The 19117-nt window shown below is 46.9% G+C and overlaps 1 protein-coding gene across 1 annotated transcript in view; it reads left to right on the top strand.

Moving 5' to 3' along the window:
- Positions 1-2693: 2693 nt before the first annotated feature.
- SLC9A4 (solute carrier family 9 member A4) overlaps positions 2694-19117 on the top strand; it is a 63224-nt gene continuing 46800 nt past the window's right edge. Inside the window, exons 1-2 of the mRNA XM_059079633.2 lie at positions 2694-3397; positions 8783-9246. Coding sequence (XP_058935616.1) covers positions 3142-3397; positions 8783-9246 — 720 coding nt within the window. The 5' untranslated portion in view covers positions 2694-3141. The remainder of the gene's footprint in view (positions 3398-8782; positions 9247-19117) is intronic.

The following is a 19117-nucleotide window of genomic DNA, read 5'->3' as shown; positions in this document are numbered from 1 at the left end:
CAGCCCTTCCTACCTGCTCACTACTTAAATGTCCATTGTTTTTCACAGTGTCCTTAGGCTTGAACCTCCCTATGCTCTGTTCCAAATAAAGCAAGTTCCCTTAGTGACACCTATGGAGTTCTCTGTTCTATGGGCTGCCTCCCACTTGAACAGAAGCTCTAGTCCACTGCTCTGAAAAGGGATACAGGAAAACAACCTGCTTCTTTTAGAGAGACACCCCTGCTTTAAGAAGGGGGTGCTGAACAGGGGCTGCAGATCCCACCCTTCTTGGCTTGTCTCCCTTTGCGCAGAAACTCAGCCCTATGAGGAAGCCAGGGTGAGAGGGCTCGGGGCCCATTATTCTTGGCCTGCCGTGCCTGGGGTAGAATTGCAAGCCTGTGAGTAGGGGCGTCTGAAAGAGGAGATCTCTCAGTCATATTTGCCTGCCATAGAGCTTGTGCAACACCTTGCTTGGGGCAGGGAAGGGGGTTGATGACAAGTACTGACAGCCTGATTTTCTGGGTAGAAACTGTAGCCCTGGACAGGGAGCTGGGGTTACAAGGGAGCCCCATCCTCTTGGCTGTGCCCACCCAGAGTAGAGCTTTCCTCACACCGAGCTGGGAAGTAGGAGAAGGAAACAGGCCAGGACACAGACTCTTGCAGGTTTTACCAATATTTAGAAGACTGTCTTCAATTGCTGTATGCTCCAGTACCATTTCCAGAGATTGAGTGGTGGTTTTTGTTTTCTGGTTTTTTTTTTTCATTTTTAACACTTCTCACCAGTGATGGTTTTTCCACTAGGGAGAGCATCTAGGGCTCTCAGGCTGTCATTCTGAAAGTGCTTTTCCCTTGATTCCCTTTTTTTCTTACTCTTGCTGCCTTTGGTTTACAGAATTCATGTAATCTTTGTCTTACACTGTTTTGTAAGGAGCCCGGATTAAGAAGGCACTTTAGAAAGAAGATTCAGGCAGCTGTGTGAAAGTACTACTGCATGGGTGGAAGTGATACCAAGAGCTGGCCAGGTTGATGAGAAAACCTCATCCTGGAAGAAGATAGCAGGATGCCACAGAATTCTAGTTTTTCTTCTGTTACCCTCCCTATATTGGCATCACTTCTCTGATACCATCAGCTATCAATTGATTAAAACATGTCAAGTAGTCACAAAGATTCAGAAATTTAGAGCAGGAAAACGATACCTGGTATGGCATCTTCACTGTACAGATGAAAAAACTGAGGCTTAAACAGGTAAAGTAACTTTCTCAAAGTCACTTGGATAATCAATGCCTGAGGACAGAGGCTTCCTGATGCTTTTAGTTTTGGTCTTTCCACAGAGCACCACGGGAAACGCTCTCTCTCTCTCTCATTTCTTTTTAGAAGAAACATAAAATAAAATTCAGATAAAAAGCTAAAATATCTATTATAAAGGAGTCGTCCATTACAAGGCCATTCATACAACCTTTTCTGAAAAAAAACATTGACCCAACACAGACTTCATCTGTGGTTCACCTGATCGTCTCGTTTTAGTGACTGGATCTGGTCAATTTTAGAGGCAAACTGTGAAGGAAAGAGAAGAAAAAAAAAATCCAAATGTGAGCTTTTAATTCTATTGCCTTACTAAGAAGTTACGTCTAGAAGCTAGCTTTCCTCAACATTTTCCACCTCAATTTTCCAGTGATCTTCGCAGGGTGTGGGGCTGAAGTGGGAACCATCTACGTGCACTAATATGAATGAAGAAAAAAGATGCAAATCAGCCTGAAGTTTGATATGGAAGACGTGTTGAGACAGTCTATGGATTATGAATAATAATTCTCATTCTCTATTGAGGATTGTTCACCATTGCAACAGAATTCTTATCCTCAGAACAACAGATGTGATTAATAATAAAAACTAGCATTTATTAAGCATCAGTTATATGCCAGATACTTTACTTGCTTTATCTCATTTAATGATCCTAGCCACTCGATGAGATAGATATTAGTCCGTTCCCTCTTTTTAGACAAGGACGCTTTGAAAGGTAAGTGACTTGGCTACAGTCATCTGGCCAGATGTAGAGGAAGTAGGAATAGATTCAGGGCATCCATCTCAAAATTCTTCCATAAACAGCCTGTTATACTGCTTCTTTTGAACAAATAGGCCATAATAACACGATTCTTTAAAATTAAAAGTTTGGACGTGCCACAGAATTTTTCAAAACTGGTTTTTAGAGGTATTTCATGGAGCTTGTCCCTCTGCTTGTTCTTTTTTTTTTAGTAAAGTTTATGTGTAAAGTTTACGGAGCGCTAGAGCTTCGTGTTTTGAATTACTGTCCAGACATAGTCTATGCTGCCTCCTCCTCCTCCTTCCTCTTTTACAGTGACCACATGACTCAGTTTTCCAGCACTGTTCTGGTTTCCAGCTGTGGTCTGGTATGACTATTAATAGGTCACCTGTACTTTCAGAAGTGCCCTGGTTAGGATGAGAATTACAGGGTCATGCATCCTTGAACCGGTCAAGGTGTAGTATTGTGGCCGCCCACTAGGTGTCAGCAGTGTAACCCCCAGAGAATTAAGGGAAAGCATTTCATTACAAAAGTCAAATCTGAGCAAATAATGAAGTGTAGCTCTCAAGAGCTACCTGCAGCCTCGGCCATTCAAAAGCAGTGAGCTAGCAGGGGGAGGAGAGAAGGAGCGGGTGCAGAACAGGTAGCTCCTTTCCTAGGATCTGGAAAAGAAGGAAGGATTCTCTTAGTGGTTAGAAGGGCTCTAGTGACATCTGGACTGAGCATCGTGGTGCTCCTTTTAATTTTCACTCACAAAGTGAAACCAGTGTGCAGTGAGGTGAGGAAACAGCTTTGAATGAAGAAGTATTTTTGCTTCATAAATTGCTCTTCTAATCACGATCGGATGAAGGGTCGCACAGGTAGTTCCCTGGGCTTTCTCAAGTCTATTGAATGACTCGATGCATTGGGGCCAGAGACTGAGTTGCCTGAACACAAATACTTTAAAGGTGATTTGAAAATATCTATACTCAGAACTCAGTGACGCGCTCAGACTCCTCCCGGAATGGCCCACGGACCGTGCGTAGTTCACCTGTGACCCAGGCGGACGTAGCCGCTCTCTGGAAACCTTCCTCACTTCAGAAGTGCAGCACCCAAAGGCACGCACAGTCAGAGGAGCCCACAGCATGGGTTTTCAGACGCTTGTGCCTTTCGGTCCTTGGAGTTGGTTGTTCTTGCTAGTGGCCCTCAAGTGCGGTGGAGCAGCTTCTGATTTGAATGAATCCAGAAATTCCTCTGCCCAGCATGAGCTGAACGTTCGGTTTGCTGCTGCCAGCTCTGAGCCAGCTGAGACCGTATCTGTTTTCGCACTGGATTATGACTATGTGCAAATTCCTTACGAGGTCACCCTCTGGATACTCCTAGCATCCCTTGCAAAAATAGGTAAGGCCCCAAACACCTACCTGGTTTTGGGGAGTTGTTTTCCACGTGAGATAAGGTGTGTGCAAATGCCTTGTAGATGGTGAATTAAGTGGATTTTAACTCTTGCTGCTATTACATAAAAATTCTATTCCTGACTCAAGGGGAAGTCATAACTGATTCCGGTCAAGCCATTTAATACTTCAGGTTGTGTTTTGAAATTCAAGAGCCTACTTTTGGGCTCTCGGTTGTTTTGATTTCCTCTCCTTTCAGGGTGACAGCCATGTGACATTACTTGGCATATAAAAATCTCAAGTTCTATGCTTTAAGAAATACAGAGTGGGCTTCCCTGGTGGCGCCGTGGTTGGGAGTCCGCCTGCCGATGCAGGGGACGCGGGTTCGTGTCCCGGTCCGGGAAGATCCCACGTGCCGCGGAGCGGCTGGGCCCGTGAGCCGTGGCCGCTGAGCCTGCGCGTCCGGAGCCTGTGCTCCGCGGTGGGAGAGGCCACAGCAGTGAGAGGCCCGCGTACCACACACACACACACACACACACAAATACAGAGTAAAGTATGTCGAGCTTGGAATGACACCATTGGAAATTTCAGGAACCATATGATGATTCTTCTGTAAAATATGCTTCCTTCGTTCTTGACCACGGAGCCATAGGCTTCATCAACGATGTCCATTGTTTGTTCTTTAAAAGCGGCATGTGTGCTCCTTGCAAATGGACAGAAAGCAAGGAACAAGGCAACCAGAAGCAACTCACATCACTCGGTGATGGGATATGGTGGAATAGCGATGGTATCTGTCAGTAAAATCTTTGTTTACACCTGAGTCGAATGGAGCCAGTGGGGCACCCCTGGTTTCCCCTGTGACATAAAGTGGGTTCAAGTTAATAGGTGAAATTCTAGCCAGGGTTCTTTGTGCCCAAACCAAAGTGATGGTTTCCAGTCTGTGACCATTTAATCTCCAAATTCACCCCCTTGTCTCCTTAGAAACAGCGTATTCCAGAGTGCAAGACTGATACGAATATCCCAATTGTCAAGCATAATGTCTCCTTTGCTTTCGTTATGAACTTTGTTATTTGAGTAGATAAGATTGCCTCATTGAAATAGACCCTATGAATCATGTTAGTGCTTGTTTATATGTTTCCTCTGGAACAGCTGCGAAATACGGGGTGAGCCATGAAATCAGGCAGTTAACTCCTTGGCGTCAGAATGGTGGGCTCTGTCTTTTCACCTAAGTCCCTGCCCATGGAGGTTGGGGGGTGCCGGCATATTCATTAGGTGCCCGTCATAAATGCCATTCATTCTGAGCTCATAAGATGTGAAGATTGAATGAAATTCTTAGTTTGAAGACCTCTTGTGCAGTTTATCAAATGACTCAATGACACAGAGCGTTGCACATTATTTCTGAGAAGGGCTCAAGTAAAAAAATGGGTTTCCAAAGGGATGATATTCTCAGTTCAGAGCTAGGGGTCTAACACCTTTCATGCAACCACGTGGATACTGAGAATGTTCAAGTTGGTCTTATGCGATCTTGCGTTTTCCTTTGTCAAAGTGCCAGAGAGTCTGACCCCACCCACTCCCTTCCTTTTCACAGTAATGGGTGAAGTTGGTCTGGAATCGGGAAACTAGCTGATTCCACTAACTCTGTCTTTCTTCATCTCAGTTCGTTCGTCTGTGAAATTATTTCTGAGATCTCTTTTTGGTACGAATAAGAATTTTCTAATGGAAAGAGGCTTCTACTCTATATCAGTGAACATCTCAAGGCGCAAAGTATATGTTTTACGTTAGCATAAGACACAGATTGTCCTTTAGAGGTGTTGTGTGTGCCCAGACTACATCTACAAGTTCAGAGTCCTGTAAGGCCGCTATTGTTCATAGAATTGCTGTTTAAACGTTCTTGATTTTCACGTGGATGCAACTCCACATACTTTAGCAAAAGAAGATAACCGAAGTAGGTTATCAGTGGGATCATACTTATTCAAGCACAATTTCATATTTACTGGATTTTAAGAATTCAGATTATTTTTATATTGTACATGAAAAGAACGTCAAATTTACTGAATATGTTCTGTGATCCAAGTACTGGCCTTGTAGCTTTATATATGGTAGCTTGTGAAAAGAACGTCAAATTTACTGAATATGTTCTGTGATCCAAGTACTGGCCTTGTAGCTTTATATATGGTAGCTTGTTCACCTGGGGCAAAAAAAATAATAATAATGACATAAAACTTTAACGCTTAAGGAAACCATACCGCTTTTTTAGATTCTATATTATAAATCTTGAATCAAAATATAATTAATAATCGCTAGTATCCTTTTATCCCTTCATTCTATCAAGACACCTTCATTGAGCAGCCAGGCAAGGTGTACGAATGATTGTGGCCCCCAGCCTCAAGCGGGAAGATGGGTGAATCTAGCCCGATAGGTGCTCCGGCAGGGCCGTCTTTGACTTTCAGGCTGGACTTTGTTATTCGTGGCCTTTTAAGTTTCAGGCCAGGGAACTAAAACCTCAAAGTGACTGACTCTATTGTCCATTATGGAAGGGGAGAAGAGTTTTGAAATGTGAAGTTCATGTAGCAATTCCCTTAAAGGGCCCCGCCCCGCTTACAGGTTAAACCCTCTTCCTGCTATCACTGTGTAGATGTAACTCGGCTTCAGGCAGGTGACATTGGATCCATTTCAGGAAACTAGATCCCTGGAAGCAGGACCAGGCTGGGGAGACACAGGGCCTGAGAAAATCACACTATGGGCTCTTCCGCCTACCTTACATATTTAAAAATTAAGTGTGATTAAAATAAGCACTAACTCAAGAAGGAGGAGGAGAGAGGACAAGAAGGGAGCTGTTATTAGGAAATGGAGAGAGCAGGACTTTAGAAGGAGGCCTTAAGCTGGTCTTGAAGCCAGTGGGCTGTGTGGTTTGGAATAATGTCTCTTGACACTCCATTGTATTAACCTGCGTGCTGATGGTGGATGGAGAACTTCAAAGCTGTGGTCAGGGAAACCCACGTGTTCTTTGGATGGCTGAACCTAAAACTTCCTAAGGAGACATTCCATGGCCCCAAGACCTATGGGTGGGAGCCTACCTCCTTAGCCTTGAATTTCAGGCCCTCCATTGCTTGGCTCAAAATCAGTACACTTCCAATAGCCAGGACATGGAAACAACCTAAATGTCCATCAACAGAGGAATGGATAAAGAAGATGTGGTACATATATGCAAAGGAATATTACTCAGCCATAAAAAGGAATGAAATCGGGTCATTTGTAGAGACATGGATGGACCTAGAGTCTGTCATACAGAGTGAAGTAAGTCAGAAAGAGAAAAACAAATATCATATATTAATGCATATATGTGGAATCTGAAAAAATTGGTATAGACGGTCTTATTTACAAAACAGAAATAGAGACAGAGACGTAGAGAAAAAAAGGTACAGATACCAAGGGGGAGTGGGGGGTGGGAGGAATTGGGAGATTGGGATTGACATTTATACACTATTTTTATTATGTGTAAAATAGGTTACTAATGACAACCTACTGTACAGCACAGGGAACTCTACTTAATGCTCTGTGGTGACCTACATGGGAAGGAAATCCAAAAAAGAGGGGATACATGTATACGTAGAGCTGATTCACTTTGCTGTACAGCAGAAACTAACACAACATTGTAAAGCAACTCGACTCCAATAAAATTTGTTTTAAAAAATCAGGACTCTTCCCAATTAAAATTTGCTCTGGCCAGATGAATCTCCTCGGTGAATGTCACAAATATCTGGCTGGGCCGTCCCTGTCTCTCCCCTCTTTCTCCTGGAGTTCTCCCCTCCTAAAATGCCTTCCCTCTGTTGTCCAACTGTGTAAGCCCCACTCACGCTCCAAAACCTGTTCAACTTCTCCTTCCCATGCAAGAGCTTCTCTGATGAAGAGCTGACCCGTTCATTTATTCATTTATACGCTTAAGGAAGATTCTTTTGGCAATTAGACGTGCTGTTATGGACAAGACATCTTGCTAAGCGTTTTAGGGAGATATAAAGATGTGTGCCATCCTGCCTGAGTTTGAGGAGTTTAGACATTAGTAGGGGAGAAAAGTCATGGACCGAAAATGGTAGAAAGGGATCGTTGTTAAACGGGTACAGATAAAATGTTACAATAATTCAAAGGAGGACATATTATTTCTTTGGGACGAGATTGGGAAAAGCTTAACCTCAAGGATTGAGCAGGACCAAAATAGGGTGGAGAGAAGGACAATGCAGGCAACAACAATAATAATACGTAAAGACAAGGAAGGAGGCCTCCAGGATGCAAAGGCGTGAGCTTGGCCATAATGTAGGATGCATGAACACAGTGCAGGGTGTGTGGGATATGGACTCGGGGGGAGCCCAGGTGGCCTGCTGTGCCTGGGTCTCTTGTCATATTTGTTGATGGATTCAATATACAGTTCTCTGTATACTTATACATTATCTTGGCTTTATCTTCTTATTTGTTAAGAACGTTTCTAAAATTTCATCAGTAGTTGGAATTGCAGAAAACACGTTTGGTCCTCCGCCTCCCAGGACTTACAGTGGGTTGTTCTTGTCACAGGGATGCTTAACAGATATTCTCAGTTTAAATTCCATGAGACGCGTTGTGTGCCTTCAGAGTCTTAGGTGGGGAATTGAACAATCAGGTAACGTGGTGTAGGACAGTGATCTGGCAGCAGGATGCGGAATAGACGGGGACGGGGAGGGAGAGGGAAGAGATCAGGAAGACACAGTAGTGAGTAGGATGAGAAGTGGGGAGGTCCTCAGTGAAGGCAGTGGCCGCAGGAGTGGACAGGAGCAGACGGACCTCCGGGGCAGCTAGTGGGAGACGTAACTGATGAAATAGGTTGCCAGTTGCATGAAGGGGCAAAGGTGATGGGGTCCCCATAAGAATGCGACTTGATTTCCTCTCCAGTGGCTGACTGGGTGGCAATGTCATTGGTTAAATAAAGGAAACAAAATAACGACTCTTCATTCTTATTCATTTGTGTGTGGTGGAGAAGGAAGTGAGGCAAGGTAAGCTTGCAAGGAGCTGGGGTTTAGGTCACTGTCACAGACTCTTGCAGGAGCTTCAAAGGTGGGCTTTGCATGAGAGCAGAAGAGTTCCTCCGCTCAGATCCCTCAGGATGGGGAAAACTGGGAGGAGGAAGCTGGAGGGCACGGCTGGCTGAGAAGATGCTGGAACCTGCACTGAGCCTGGGAAGCACTTCATCACATCAAGCCGCAGCCACGCTGGCAGCTCCTGCTACAGATGGGTGCTGAGGCTGGGCCCGGAGATGCTGCCATCTGCGTGGCTTGGAGGGGCCTCTTGCACACCCCTCCCCTGCTGTCCTGGGGGCCAGAGCCGGGTTATTCGCCCACATCTAAACGCGGTTCTCTGCTCTCCGCAGGCTTCCACCTCTACCACCGGCTGCCAGGCCTCATGCCTGAGAGCTGCCTACTCATCCTCGTCGGGGCCCTGGTGGGCGCCATCATCTTCAGCACCGACCACAAATCGCCTCCGGTCATGGATTCGAGCATCTACTTCCTGTACCTCCTCCCGCCCATTGTCCTGGAGGGCGGCTACTTCATGCCCACCCGGCCCTTCTTCGAGAACATCGGATCCATCCTGTGGTGGGCAGGGCTGGGGGCCCTGACCAACGCCTTCGGCATCGGCCTCTCGCTCTACCTCATCTGCCAGGTCCAGGCCTTCGGCCTGAGCGACGTCAACCTGCTTCAGAACCTGCTGTTCGGGAGCCTGATCTCGGCCGTGGACCCCGTGGCCGTGCTGGCCGTGTTCGAAGAGGCGCGGGTGAACGAGCAGCTGTACATGATGATCTTCGGGGAGGCCCTGCTCAATGATGGCATCAGCGTGGTGAGATGCGGCGCCCCACCGTCCCCCGGGGGAGACAAGGGGCCTTGGGGGGTGGAGAAGGCCAGGCGGGCCTGGGCCTCAGCAGGACAGAGCTGGGCCAGGGCAGTGTGGCCCCGGGTCTGGCCACCGCCCTGGGGATCTGCGCGGCGCCCACGCTCGCTCACTGCGCTGCTCGCCGTGCACTGGCTTCTTTAAAGGAGAAGCAGGAGAGAGGAAGCACGATTCTTTAGTGGATTCGGTGTTTCACGGAGCAAGCAGAAACCGTGGCTGAAGGCTCTTCTGGGTTTAAGGCTCTTCTGGGTTTTCACACTAGGACAAGCAGTACTTGTGCTTTTATTTTCTCTCAGTCACGGGACCTCACCCTCCTTCCCTTTATATGCTTTTTTTTTTTTTTTTAAGCTCTGTTTTAGACGATGGAATTAAATAAAAGAAAGGGGTAGGGAGAGAGATGACGGAGCATTTGCACAAATGCATCGGCTTGTATATCAGTCTCAATTGCGTGACTCCCGCGGAGAATGTGATGGAGAAGCTTTGCTTAGGAGTCCTTCCAGAGAGAGGCCGAGAAGGGTTGACAGGCCAGATCAGCGAGAGCATTAAGGCCCAGAGATGTCTTTGGCTAGAGGTGCTGAAATATTCCAGATTGGCTGCAGCATTGCCCAGTTTCCTTACGTTACCGCAAACCTTCACCAGGAGTTAGTCTATGTGATTTTGTATAAACTTTGATGTGCTTTTCTTATTCTTACATTTATATCACGTCACATAAGTAATACTAGAATGCATTTTCAGTGTAAAAGACTACAATAGTACAAAATCATACAGCATAAAACACTAAAGCCTTCGCCTGACCCTCTGCCCTCCCCCTTGGATCCAGTTTGCGTTTTTCCCTCCACATTTTTATCGTGGACACATGCGTACACGTTCGCAGATATAGATGTATTGATACATCATTCTACAGAAAGTGGGTGGCATTAAAGCATATGTACTGCTTAGATGTAACAAATCTTGGACTTCTTTCTAGGTCTTTTCCACTGTTTCAGAGTATTTCATAGATTACGTTTATAAAGATTTATTTAACCAGTTCTTGATGGGTGAATTTTCAGGTGGTTGTCAATTTTTCACTCTAAAAAACAGTGTTGCGATAAGTATTCTTGTTTCTGCATGCATCTCTTTTCGCACTTGTGAGTCTTTTTCTAGGGTATATTCTTGGAAGTGAAATTGTGGGGTTAAAAAGTAGGTATACTTAGAAATTTGAGAGATGCTGCTATAATCGCCTCCTCTTCAATCAAATGATGAGGGAGGAATTCCCACCAGAAGGTTACGGGGTGACACCAACGCTAAACAGATGAGACTAATGACAAGTGTGTTCGTCACCTATACTCACAGCCCGGGGTAGGGGGCCACCGCACACCAGGCCGGGCCACACGGGTGCTGCACTGGGGAACAGTGAGCTATCAGGGGCTGCGGGAGGAACTAGAAGGATGGGCTACCTCCTGGTTCCTAGGGGATGATGTGATTGACTTACTATTTTTTTATTCAACAAACTTTCATTTGGTACCTGTCGTGTTCTGGGCACAGTGCTAACTGCTTGGGTGGCAATGATGATGAATGAGACGAGGTCCCCTGCTCTCTTTTTTTTGAAATGTTTATTTTCTATTGGAGCATAGTTGATTAACAATGTTGTATTCGTTTTAGATGTACAGCAAAGTGATTCAGTTACGTATATATATGTATCTATTCTTTTTCAAAGTCATTTTTTTAAAAATCCCTTTTAAAAATTTTTATTTATTTTATTTATTTATTTTTGGCTGCATCGGGTCTTCGTTGCTGCGTGCGGGCTTTTCTCTAGTTGCGGTGAGCGGGGTCTGCTCTTTGTTGCGGTGTGCGGGCTTCTCATTGCGGTGGCTTCTCTTGTTGCGGAGCACGCGCTCTAGGCACGTGGGCCTCAGTAGTTGTGGCGCGGGCTCAGTAGTTGTAGCCTGCGGGCTCTAGAGCGCAGGCTCAGTAGTTGTGGCACACGGGCTTAGTTGCTCCGCGGCATGTGGGATCTTCCCGGACCAGGGCTCGAACTCGTGTCCCCTCCATTGGCAGGCGGATTCTTAACCACTGCACCACCAGGGAAGCCCATCAAAGTCTTCTGAGTAATTCCACAGGCTGTCAGGGAACTGATCCCCAGTACACATGGATATACGAGTACTGTGCCTAGTCCCTTGATAAGGAGGGTTATTGGGCTGGGGACCTTACCGTGGGGTCAGATTGCAGGGGGAACTTGTAGTACAGCCGTTCAGGACCCTTCTCATTTTACCAAATATATTAAACCTTAATTTTAGTTTTTATGCATGCAGCTGCCAAGATTTTCCAGAAATCTTTATGGGCTTGCATTTCCATACATGGTGTGTTAAGTGCATATTTCCTTGTATCATTGTCAACAAGGGGCATTGCTTTCTTAATGTTTTCCCATCTAATGAGCAAAATAGGATGACACATGTTTGCTATAATCTGCATGATGATATTAAGCATCTTTTCAAAGATTGTGGATCATTAGTGTTTCTTACGCTATGAATTGGAAGTTCATGTTCTTTCAGGGTTGCCAGACTTAAAAAAATACAGGATACCAGTTAAATTTGAATTTCCTATAAACAATGAGTAATTTTTTATCAGTATGTCCCAACTATTGTATGGAAATATTGCTTCTAGTCAATTTTTCTTTGAGATCAGTTGCTGTTTTTTTTCTTTTTTAGTTGATTTGTACAAACTCATTAAATCATCTAAACTTCTAGCTTTAGATAAACTTTAAATTATCTAAACTTGAATGTTACATAAAAAGCAAATATTTTGGGCTTCCCTGGTGGTGCAGTGGTTGAGAGTCTGCCTGCCGATGCAGGGGACACGGGTTCGTGCCCCGGTCCAGGAAGATCCCACGTGCCACGGAGTGGCTGGGCCCGTGAGCCGTGGCCGCTGAGCCTGTGTGTCCGGAGCCCGTGCTCCGCAACGGGAGAAGCTACAACAGTGAGAGGCCGGCATACCGGAAAAAAAAAAAAAACGCAAATATTTTCTCCCATTCTGTCACTTAAATTTTTTTAAGTCATGTATCTTCCATCTGTAAAAGTTTTAAATATGTATGTAGTCAAACCTACTTACGTATTCTTTTATTGCTCTGGGTTTCACATTTTGCTTTCTGAGACTGCCTAACCAAAGAATGTGCACACACGTTTTGTTTTGTTTTTTAATTTTTCTCCCTTTTGCAATTAATTATTTAAAACACCTGGCACACAATTTTTTTAGTGTTGTTATTCATAATTTTCTTTATTTTTTCTTTTTTTAATTTTAATTTATTTTATTGTAGTACAGTTGATTTACGTCGTGTTAATTTCTGCTGTACAGAAAAGCGACCTAGTCATACACATATATACATTGTTTTTAAAATTCTTTTCCATTATGGTTTATCCCAGGATATTGAATATCATTCCCTGTGCTATATATCAATAGTAGGGCCTTGTTGTTCGTCGTGGCACACAATACTTTATCATGAGGACTTTATGCCAAAATGGATAGTACCGGGGGGAAAAGCATTTGAGGATAATCCAAGATATCCGGGGTGGATTCACCAAGTGGAGGAGACCCACACTTGAAGTCAGAAGCCAGGTTATTCATTCATAATGAGGATCTCTAACTACTGAGCAAGATACTAGACTCATCAGACCTGCCTGTTCTTCCCCGCTGGGCGAGCATCTCAGAAAGCCAAGTTGCCAGGGGAGCCTGGACTCCAGCCTGCCATCCCATTTACGTATCTCATTTCTCAGTGTGTGGCCCTCAAGCCACGTGCCTCAGAATCCCCCAGGTGGGCTTGGTGAGCGCTCAGATGGCCACACCTCAAGCCAGGACCGCTGACCCCCGCTCTCTGGGAACAGAGCCTAGGAATCTGTATTTTTAACCAGCACCTCAGAGGATGGCTGATGTTTGGGAACTACTTGTGCATGCCTTTAGGTGGCGAGAGCTGATATATCTTGATCGAAAAGGATGCTACGTCTGGGAAAGGGCTGGGCTAGATTTGTCTCCACCCATTCTTTCTTCAGGTGCTGTCCTACTTTGGCTTTTGTTACAGCGGAATAAGTCCCCTTGGCTGGGAACCGATTCCACCTCCTAAGGCACCCCTGCGAGCCGGGATGCCTCCGTTTCACAGTTTATGCAGAGAGCATCTCATTGTACTCATATCCAGTTCCTTGGGGTCCCTCGCTGACCGTGACCCCACGAAAGCGATGCCCTCGAGGGCGCTCACCTGTGTCAACACCAAGGCCACCGCCTGGCACCCCATTCTGCGGCAATTAGCCCACTTCCCTTCTTAAATCGTTAGAGAAATTTTAGCAATGACAATAGCACCTCACTTACTTTTCACAGACCAAGCTCTTTCTCGATACGACCCACGAAAGCAGTGGCTCTGTTCCCTCTGTGGTGCTGCCCCTGAACTTGAGACTCACTTCAGCCTGACTTTTCTCTAGACTTTACATCTAGAGCCAATCACGGCCTGGGGTTTCTTTGCTAACTGCATTTGTTTGACTTTCCCAAAGTTGAATTGTTTCCACTTGGACTTTTTTTTTGGAAAGGATCATTTCCAAATAAAATTGTAACTTGCAGCTGACCAGAGTATCTGCTTGAGGGCACTGCTGTGGCCTCCACGCGGTGGAGCTGCTGCGGTGCTGGCTCCAGGGTGGGCATGGAGGTGCCCACATGTCACTCTGGGTCACCTCGGGGTCACCCTGGGGTCGCCCCGGGGTCACCCACAGCGCAGTGATGTTAAGTGTGTGCTGGGGCACTTCTGCGTCTCTGCGTGAAACTGGAGAAGCTCGGGGCCGGATTTAGAAAGCAGTTTGAGAGCAACTGGTATTTAATGCAGCGCAGGTGTCTTTTGAGCCGAGGGCCTTGGACTCACCCTTTCATTGAGGAGGGAGCCTTCCCGAGGGCAGCCATCACAAGCGGGCTCAAGTCTGAGTCATCCAGAGAGAGACCTGTGATTAGTGGGTTACATGTGACAACTGCAGATCCTTATCCCACGGAAAGAGCTGCCTCTCACTAAAGAGGAGATGCTCCAGAGGAGATGCAGCCATCGAAAGGGCAATGAACCTGACCCTCCAGGCCTCTTGTCCACTTCTTTCTCCCTCTGGCGGGATATTTTAGGTTACGACTCCAATCACGAGAACTTCCTTAATGGTAGGCAAAAGGAGAAGAGACAAAACCCCGGCAGCTTTCAAATGATAACTAGGATCCCCAGTTGAAATCTCATGGCCAGTATCATAGCAGTAAGAGAGATGCAGCCACTATACCCAGGCCCTGTATGGGGTCACTTGTACATTTATTATTTTATTAAATCCTTAGCTTTTCCTGTGAGGCTGAATTAATAGTCACATTTCACAGATGAAGAAAATGAGGCAAAGGGAGTACAATAAATTGCACCAGGGCATCCTGTCTGGCCATGACAGAGTGGACATGGGTGCCCAGGTCTGTCTCTTCCCAATCTCTTTTCTTTTATTCTTACCTTTTGAATTTTCAACTCATGGAGCTGAGAGGAACAGGAGAGAACCCACATGTTACCTATGAAGAGACTGGGCTCATGTCCAGCTGGTAGGAAATCCAGTGCCCTTTCTCCAAAACAGAACTGGCTTGTCTGGCCAAGTCCAGTATGGGGCTCGGGGAAAGATCCTGGTCATCTCCGTGCCTGATTTCTGTAAAATCGGGATGATGGTATTACTTAGCTCGTAGGGTCCCTGGAAAATTCCCATCAAGCTTTTAGGATAGTGAGTGTTCAGCATGCGGTGAGAACTCCAGGCTCGCTGGCTATTATCTTTTATCACACCAGCTCGGGGACAATGCATGGTGGTTGGCTCCCTCTTAACAAGCATTTGGTTTTTGTTTTTTTTTTTTTTTGTGGTATGCGGGCCTCTCACTGCTGTGGCCTCTCCCGTTGTGGAGCACAGGCTCTGGACGCGCAGGCCTAGCGGCCACGGCTCACGGGCTTAGTTGCCCCGCGGCACGTGGGATCTTCCCGGACCGGGGCACGAACCCGTGACCCCTGCATCGGCAGGCGGATTCTCAACCACTGCGCCACCAGGGAAGCCCCAAGCATTTGGTTTTAAACACGGCACTGCTTCATGCATTGCAGCAGATCGTTCTTATATTTGTATTCCTCCCTGGTTTTCCTGCATCAGTTTGCTGCATAAGCAACAAGGTGATGCCACCACGGTTTCTAGCATCTCGCCCCGTCTCCCCTCCTCCACCTCACCTGGGAGGTCCCGGCATCCCCCCCCCCCGACCCCCGAGACTGGAACCCAGGCAGCCTGGCTCCAGAGCGTCTCTGCTCCTAACTCCTACTCCATGCTGTCTCTTCACCCCTCCCTCTCTCCCCACCACTGTCTTTTCCTCCTGCCTCTGGTGATGTCTTCATTTCGCATCTTGCTGCTACTGCAGCCCCCTCTCTAGGCAAAAGGTGGACGAGACAGCAGTGGAGGGAATGGCGATAAAATTTCTGGGCAGGACCCTTGGGCTGGTCACACTGGCAGGTATTTTATCTGCTTTTTCTTCTTAGAGCTTTATAACAACCTACTGTGGCAGGATTGCTGTCCCCATTTTGTGAAGGAGCAGGGCACAGCGCTTAAGAGCAGGGGACCCCCCGACCCCAGATGTCTGTCAACGGAAAAACATTGCACAACGTGAAAGTCGTGACTTAAGTTGTTTGGGGCAAAATGTGGACCATAGCCTGGGAGAGAGCCTCTCGGAGAGCTTGGACAGACCGCTCCAAAGAGGTCAGAGGGGAGGTCATATATACGTGATATTGGTGAAGGGGGTTCGTGGAGTCAAGCCCACACTTTGGCAGAAGGTTGCCGCTTGTCACGAAGAGCAGATGTCACCGTTAATGATTTTAGTGCTTTTCTAGATATGAGAAGACGCAAGAAGTTGGGCTCATAAACTCTTCTCCTGAAACTATCTACCTGGAGCACAGAGAGCCTCATTCCAGATCTCTGCCCTGAACTCCTTTCAGGGGGTGTTTTTTTTTTTTTTTTTTTTTTTTTTTTTTTTGCGGTATGTGGGCCTCTCACTGTTGTGGCCTCTCCCGTTGCAAAGCACAGGCTCCGGACGCGCAGGCGCAGCGCCCACGGCTCACGGGCCCAGCCGCTCCGCGGCATGTGGGATCTTCCCGGACCGGGGCACGAACCCGCGTCCCCTGCATCGGCAGGCGGACTCTCAACCACTGCGCCACCAGGGAAGCCCTCAGGGGGTGTTTGAGGTCAGCGGCCGTTGGTTTCATCCACGTAGAACCCGCCGGCGAGCAACAATTTTCAGTTGGCACGTCTGTGCTCACATGTCTGTACTGGCCCTTCTTGGTCCTTTGAGCCTCTCAGGTGAATTACCAGATCTCCAGGTGCTTAAGTTTCTTCATTGTTATTTTTATCATAAACACACAGACGGTCAGAGAAGTCATTTATTGAATATAATTTATTCTCTGTAGCTCAACATCCAAAAGATATAGTGGAAAGCTGTCCTCCACTGCTTTTCCCAGCCCACTATCAGTAACAACAGTTTCTTAGCATTGACCTTTCATTCAGCTTGCCTCTCTTATTTACTATGCATTCTTACTGCTGGCATCAGAGCCTGAATCTCCTGATGCCTTATTCTAGAATTCCTCTGACCTCTTCTCGTCTCCTCTTTGCATCCCTTTATCAGCCCAGCTTTGCTGACTAGTTCCCCGTCGACGCTCATGATTTTTCTCCTAGGGCCTCCCGCCATCATCGTAGGACCCAGCAGGTAGCTCTGAGCATCACGGATGCGGATGCTGCCTACAGAGAGGAGAACTGAATGATGGAAGGAGTGATGGGGACCGGGAAAGGCTGTGCCCAGGCTGTGCTGTGACCACAGCCCTCCTCCTCTGATTCCCAAGAGTGACACTTCCGTTTGAATTGGGATTTGTCGGGGAAGCTGCGAGCAAACCAGGGGGCTCCCTCTCTGACCAGCTCCCATCATGGAACTTTGGAATTGCTCCCTGAGAGTAAAGGCTAGAGGTGGGATGCCACCAGGGGTAGGCACGCAGGGAGAGAAGAGTCCCAGTGTCCTCCCTCGCCACACCTTCCTGTTGCCCTGTCTGTGGACGCTGTCCTGGGCGCTGTGAGTGCGAAGATGAGCTGAGTGTCTCTGCCCGTCACTCAGTGGTGGGGGACAGTCATGGACCCTGCCGGTGTGAGGATGCCATGGCGAGTTCAGACCAAGCTAGACGGCAGGGAACAGCTTGCCAGAGGAAGCTGCGTCTAATCCGGGAAAGATTTTTAAAAACATTCATTTAAGGGTGAATTTTCCTCCAGGATTCTGCCTGGTTTATATTTTCCTACCTCAAAGAAGTCCTAGCTCCAGGAACATCCCATTCAAGAGGCAGTAAACTGTGCCCAAGAACATGGACAGAGAGGCCAAATGCCTTCGTTCTAGTCCTGGCTCCTGTACTAGTAAACTGTGTGACTTCAGATGAGTGACTTAACCTCTCTGGGCCGCCTTTCTGTAAACTGGAGATCAGGTTGTTTGAGGGTTAAAGTGAGTTGATACAGGTAAGCATTTAAAACAGTGCCAGGCACGGGGTTCAGTACAAAGTGTTTCTAATATTATGATTTATAAGAAGAAATATATATTTGGTCTTTGTCCCCATTCAGGGCACAGAGCTCATTAAAACCCTTGAAATTTCCTAAGTGAAGAGAGCTGCCTTTTGTTATGATAATGAGGCGAATTTTGGAAAGCCCCTAAGTAACCTTAGAAAGGGGGCTGGTTGCCAGTGGAATGGAGTTTGTGATTAGGGAGTTGGAGCTTTCAGTCTCCCTCCCTAAACCACCCTCAATCCCCACCTCCAGGAAAGGAGCTGGAGACTGAATTCAGTCACCCATGGCCAGTGATTTAATCAACCAAGCGCACGTAATGAGGCCTCCATAACAACTCCAGAGGATTGGGTTTGGAGAATTTCCAGGTTGGTGGAGTTTCGGGGAGGGTGGAGCTCCTGGAGAGGGCATGGAAGCTCCTCACCCCTGCCCCATAACTTGCCCTAAGCATCTCTCCCACCTGGCAGTTCCTTTTTTTTCTTTCTTTTTTTGGCGGTGCACGGGGGCCTCTCACTGTTGTGGCCTCTCCCGTTGTGGAGCACAGGCTCCGGACGCGCAGGCCCAGCGGCCACGGCTCACGGGCCCAGCCGCTCCGCGGCACGTGGGATCTTCCCGGACCGGGGCACGAACCCGCGTCCTCTGCATCGGCAGGCGGACTCTCAACCACTGCGCCACCAGGGAAGCCCTCCTTTTTTTTTCTTAATTAAAAAAAAAAAAAAAGTGTTTTATTGGGGTATAGTTGATTTACAATGTTGTGTTAGTTTCAGGTGTACAGCAAAGTGAATCAGTTATGCACGTACAGATAGGCCATTACAGAGTATTGAGTAGAGTTCCCTGTGCTCTACAGGAGGTCCTTATTAGTTGTCTATTTTATATACAGGAGTGTGTATGTCAATTCCAGTCTCCCAATTTATCCTTCGGCCCCTTAACTCCTGGTAACCATAAATTTGTTTTCTACATCTCTGTAACTCTACTTCTGTTTTGTAGATAAATTCGTTGGTACCCTTTTTTCTAGATTCCACATATAAGCGATATCATTTGATCCTTTTGTAGTAAACTGGCCATCTAGTGAGTAAAATGTTTCTCTGAGTTCTGTGAGCCATTCTAGCACATTAATCAAACCCAAGGTGGGATTGTTGGAACCTCTCGACTATGGCTGGTGGGTTAGAAGCCCAGGTGACACCCTGGACCTGCGATGGGCATCTGAAGCGGGGAAGAGGCTGTCAGGTGGGGCTGAGCCCCCAACC

Source organism: Kogia breviceps, chromosome 11, assembly GCF_026419965.1.
Source record: "Kogia breviceps isolate mKogBre1 chromosome 11, mKogBre1 haplotype 1, whole genome shotgun sequence".
NCBI classification, from domain to species: Eukaryota; Metazoa; Chordata; class Mammalia; order Artiodactyla; family Physeteridae; genus Kogia; species Kogia breviceps.
The sequence above is the reverse complement of the archived record's forward strand: the minus strand, read 5'-3'. Positions and strand labels throughout refer to the sequence as shown.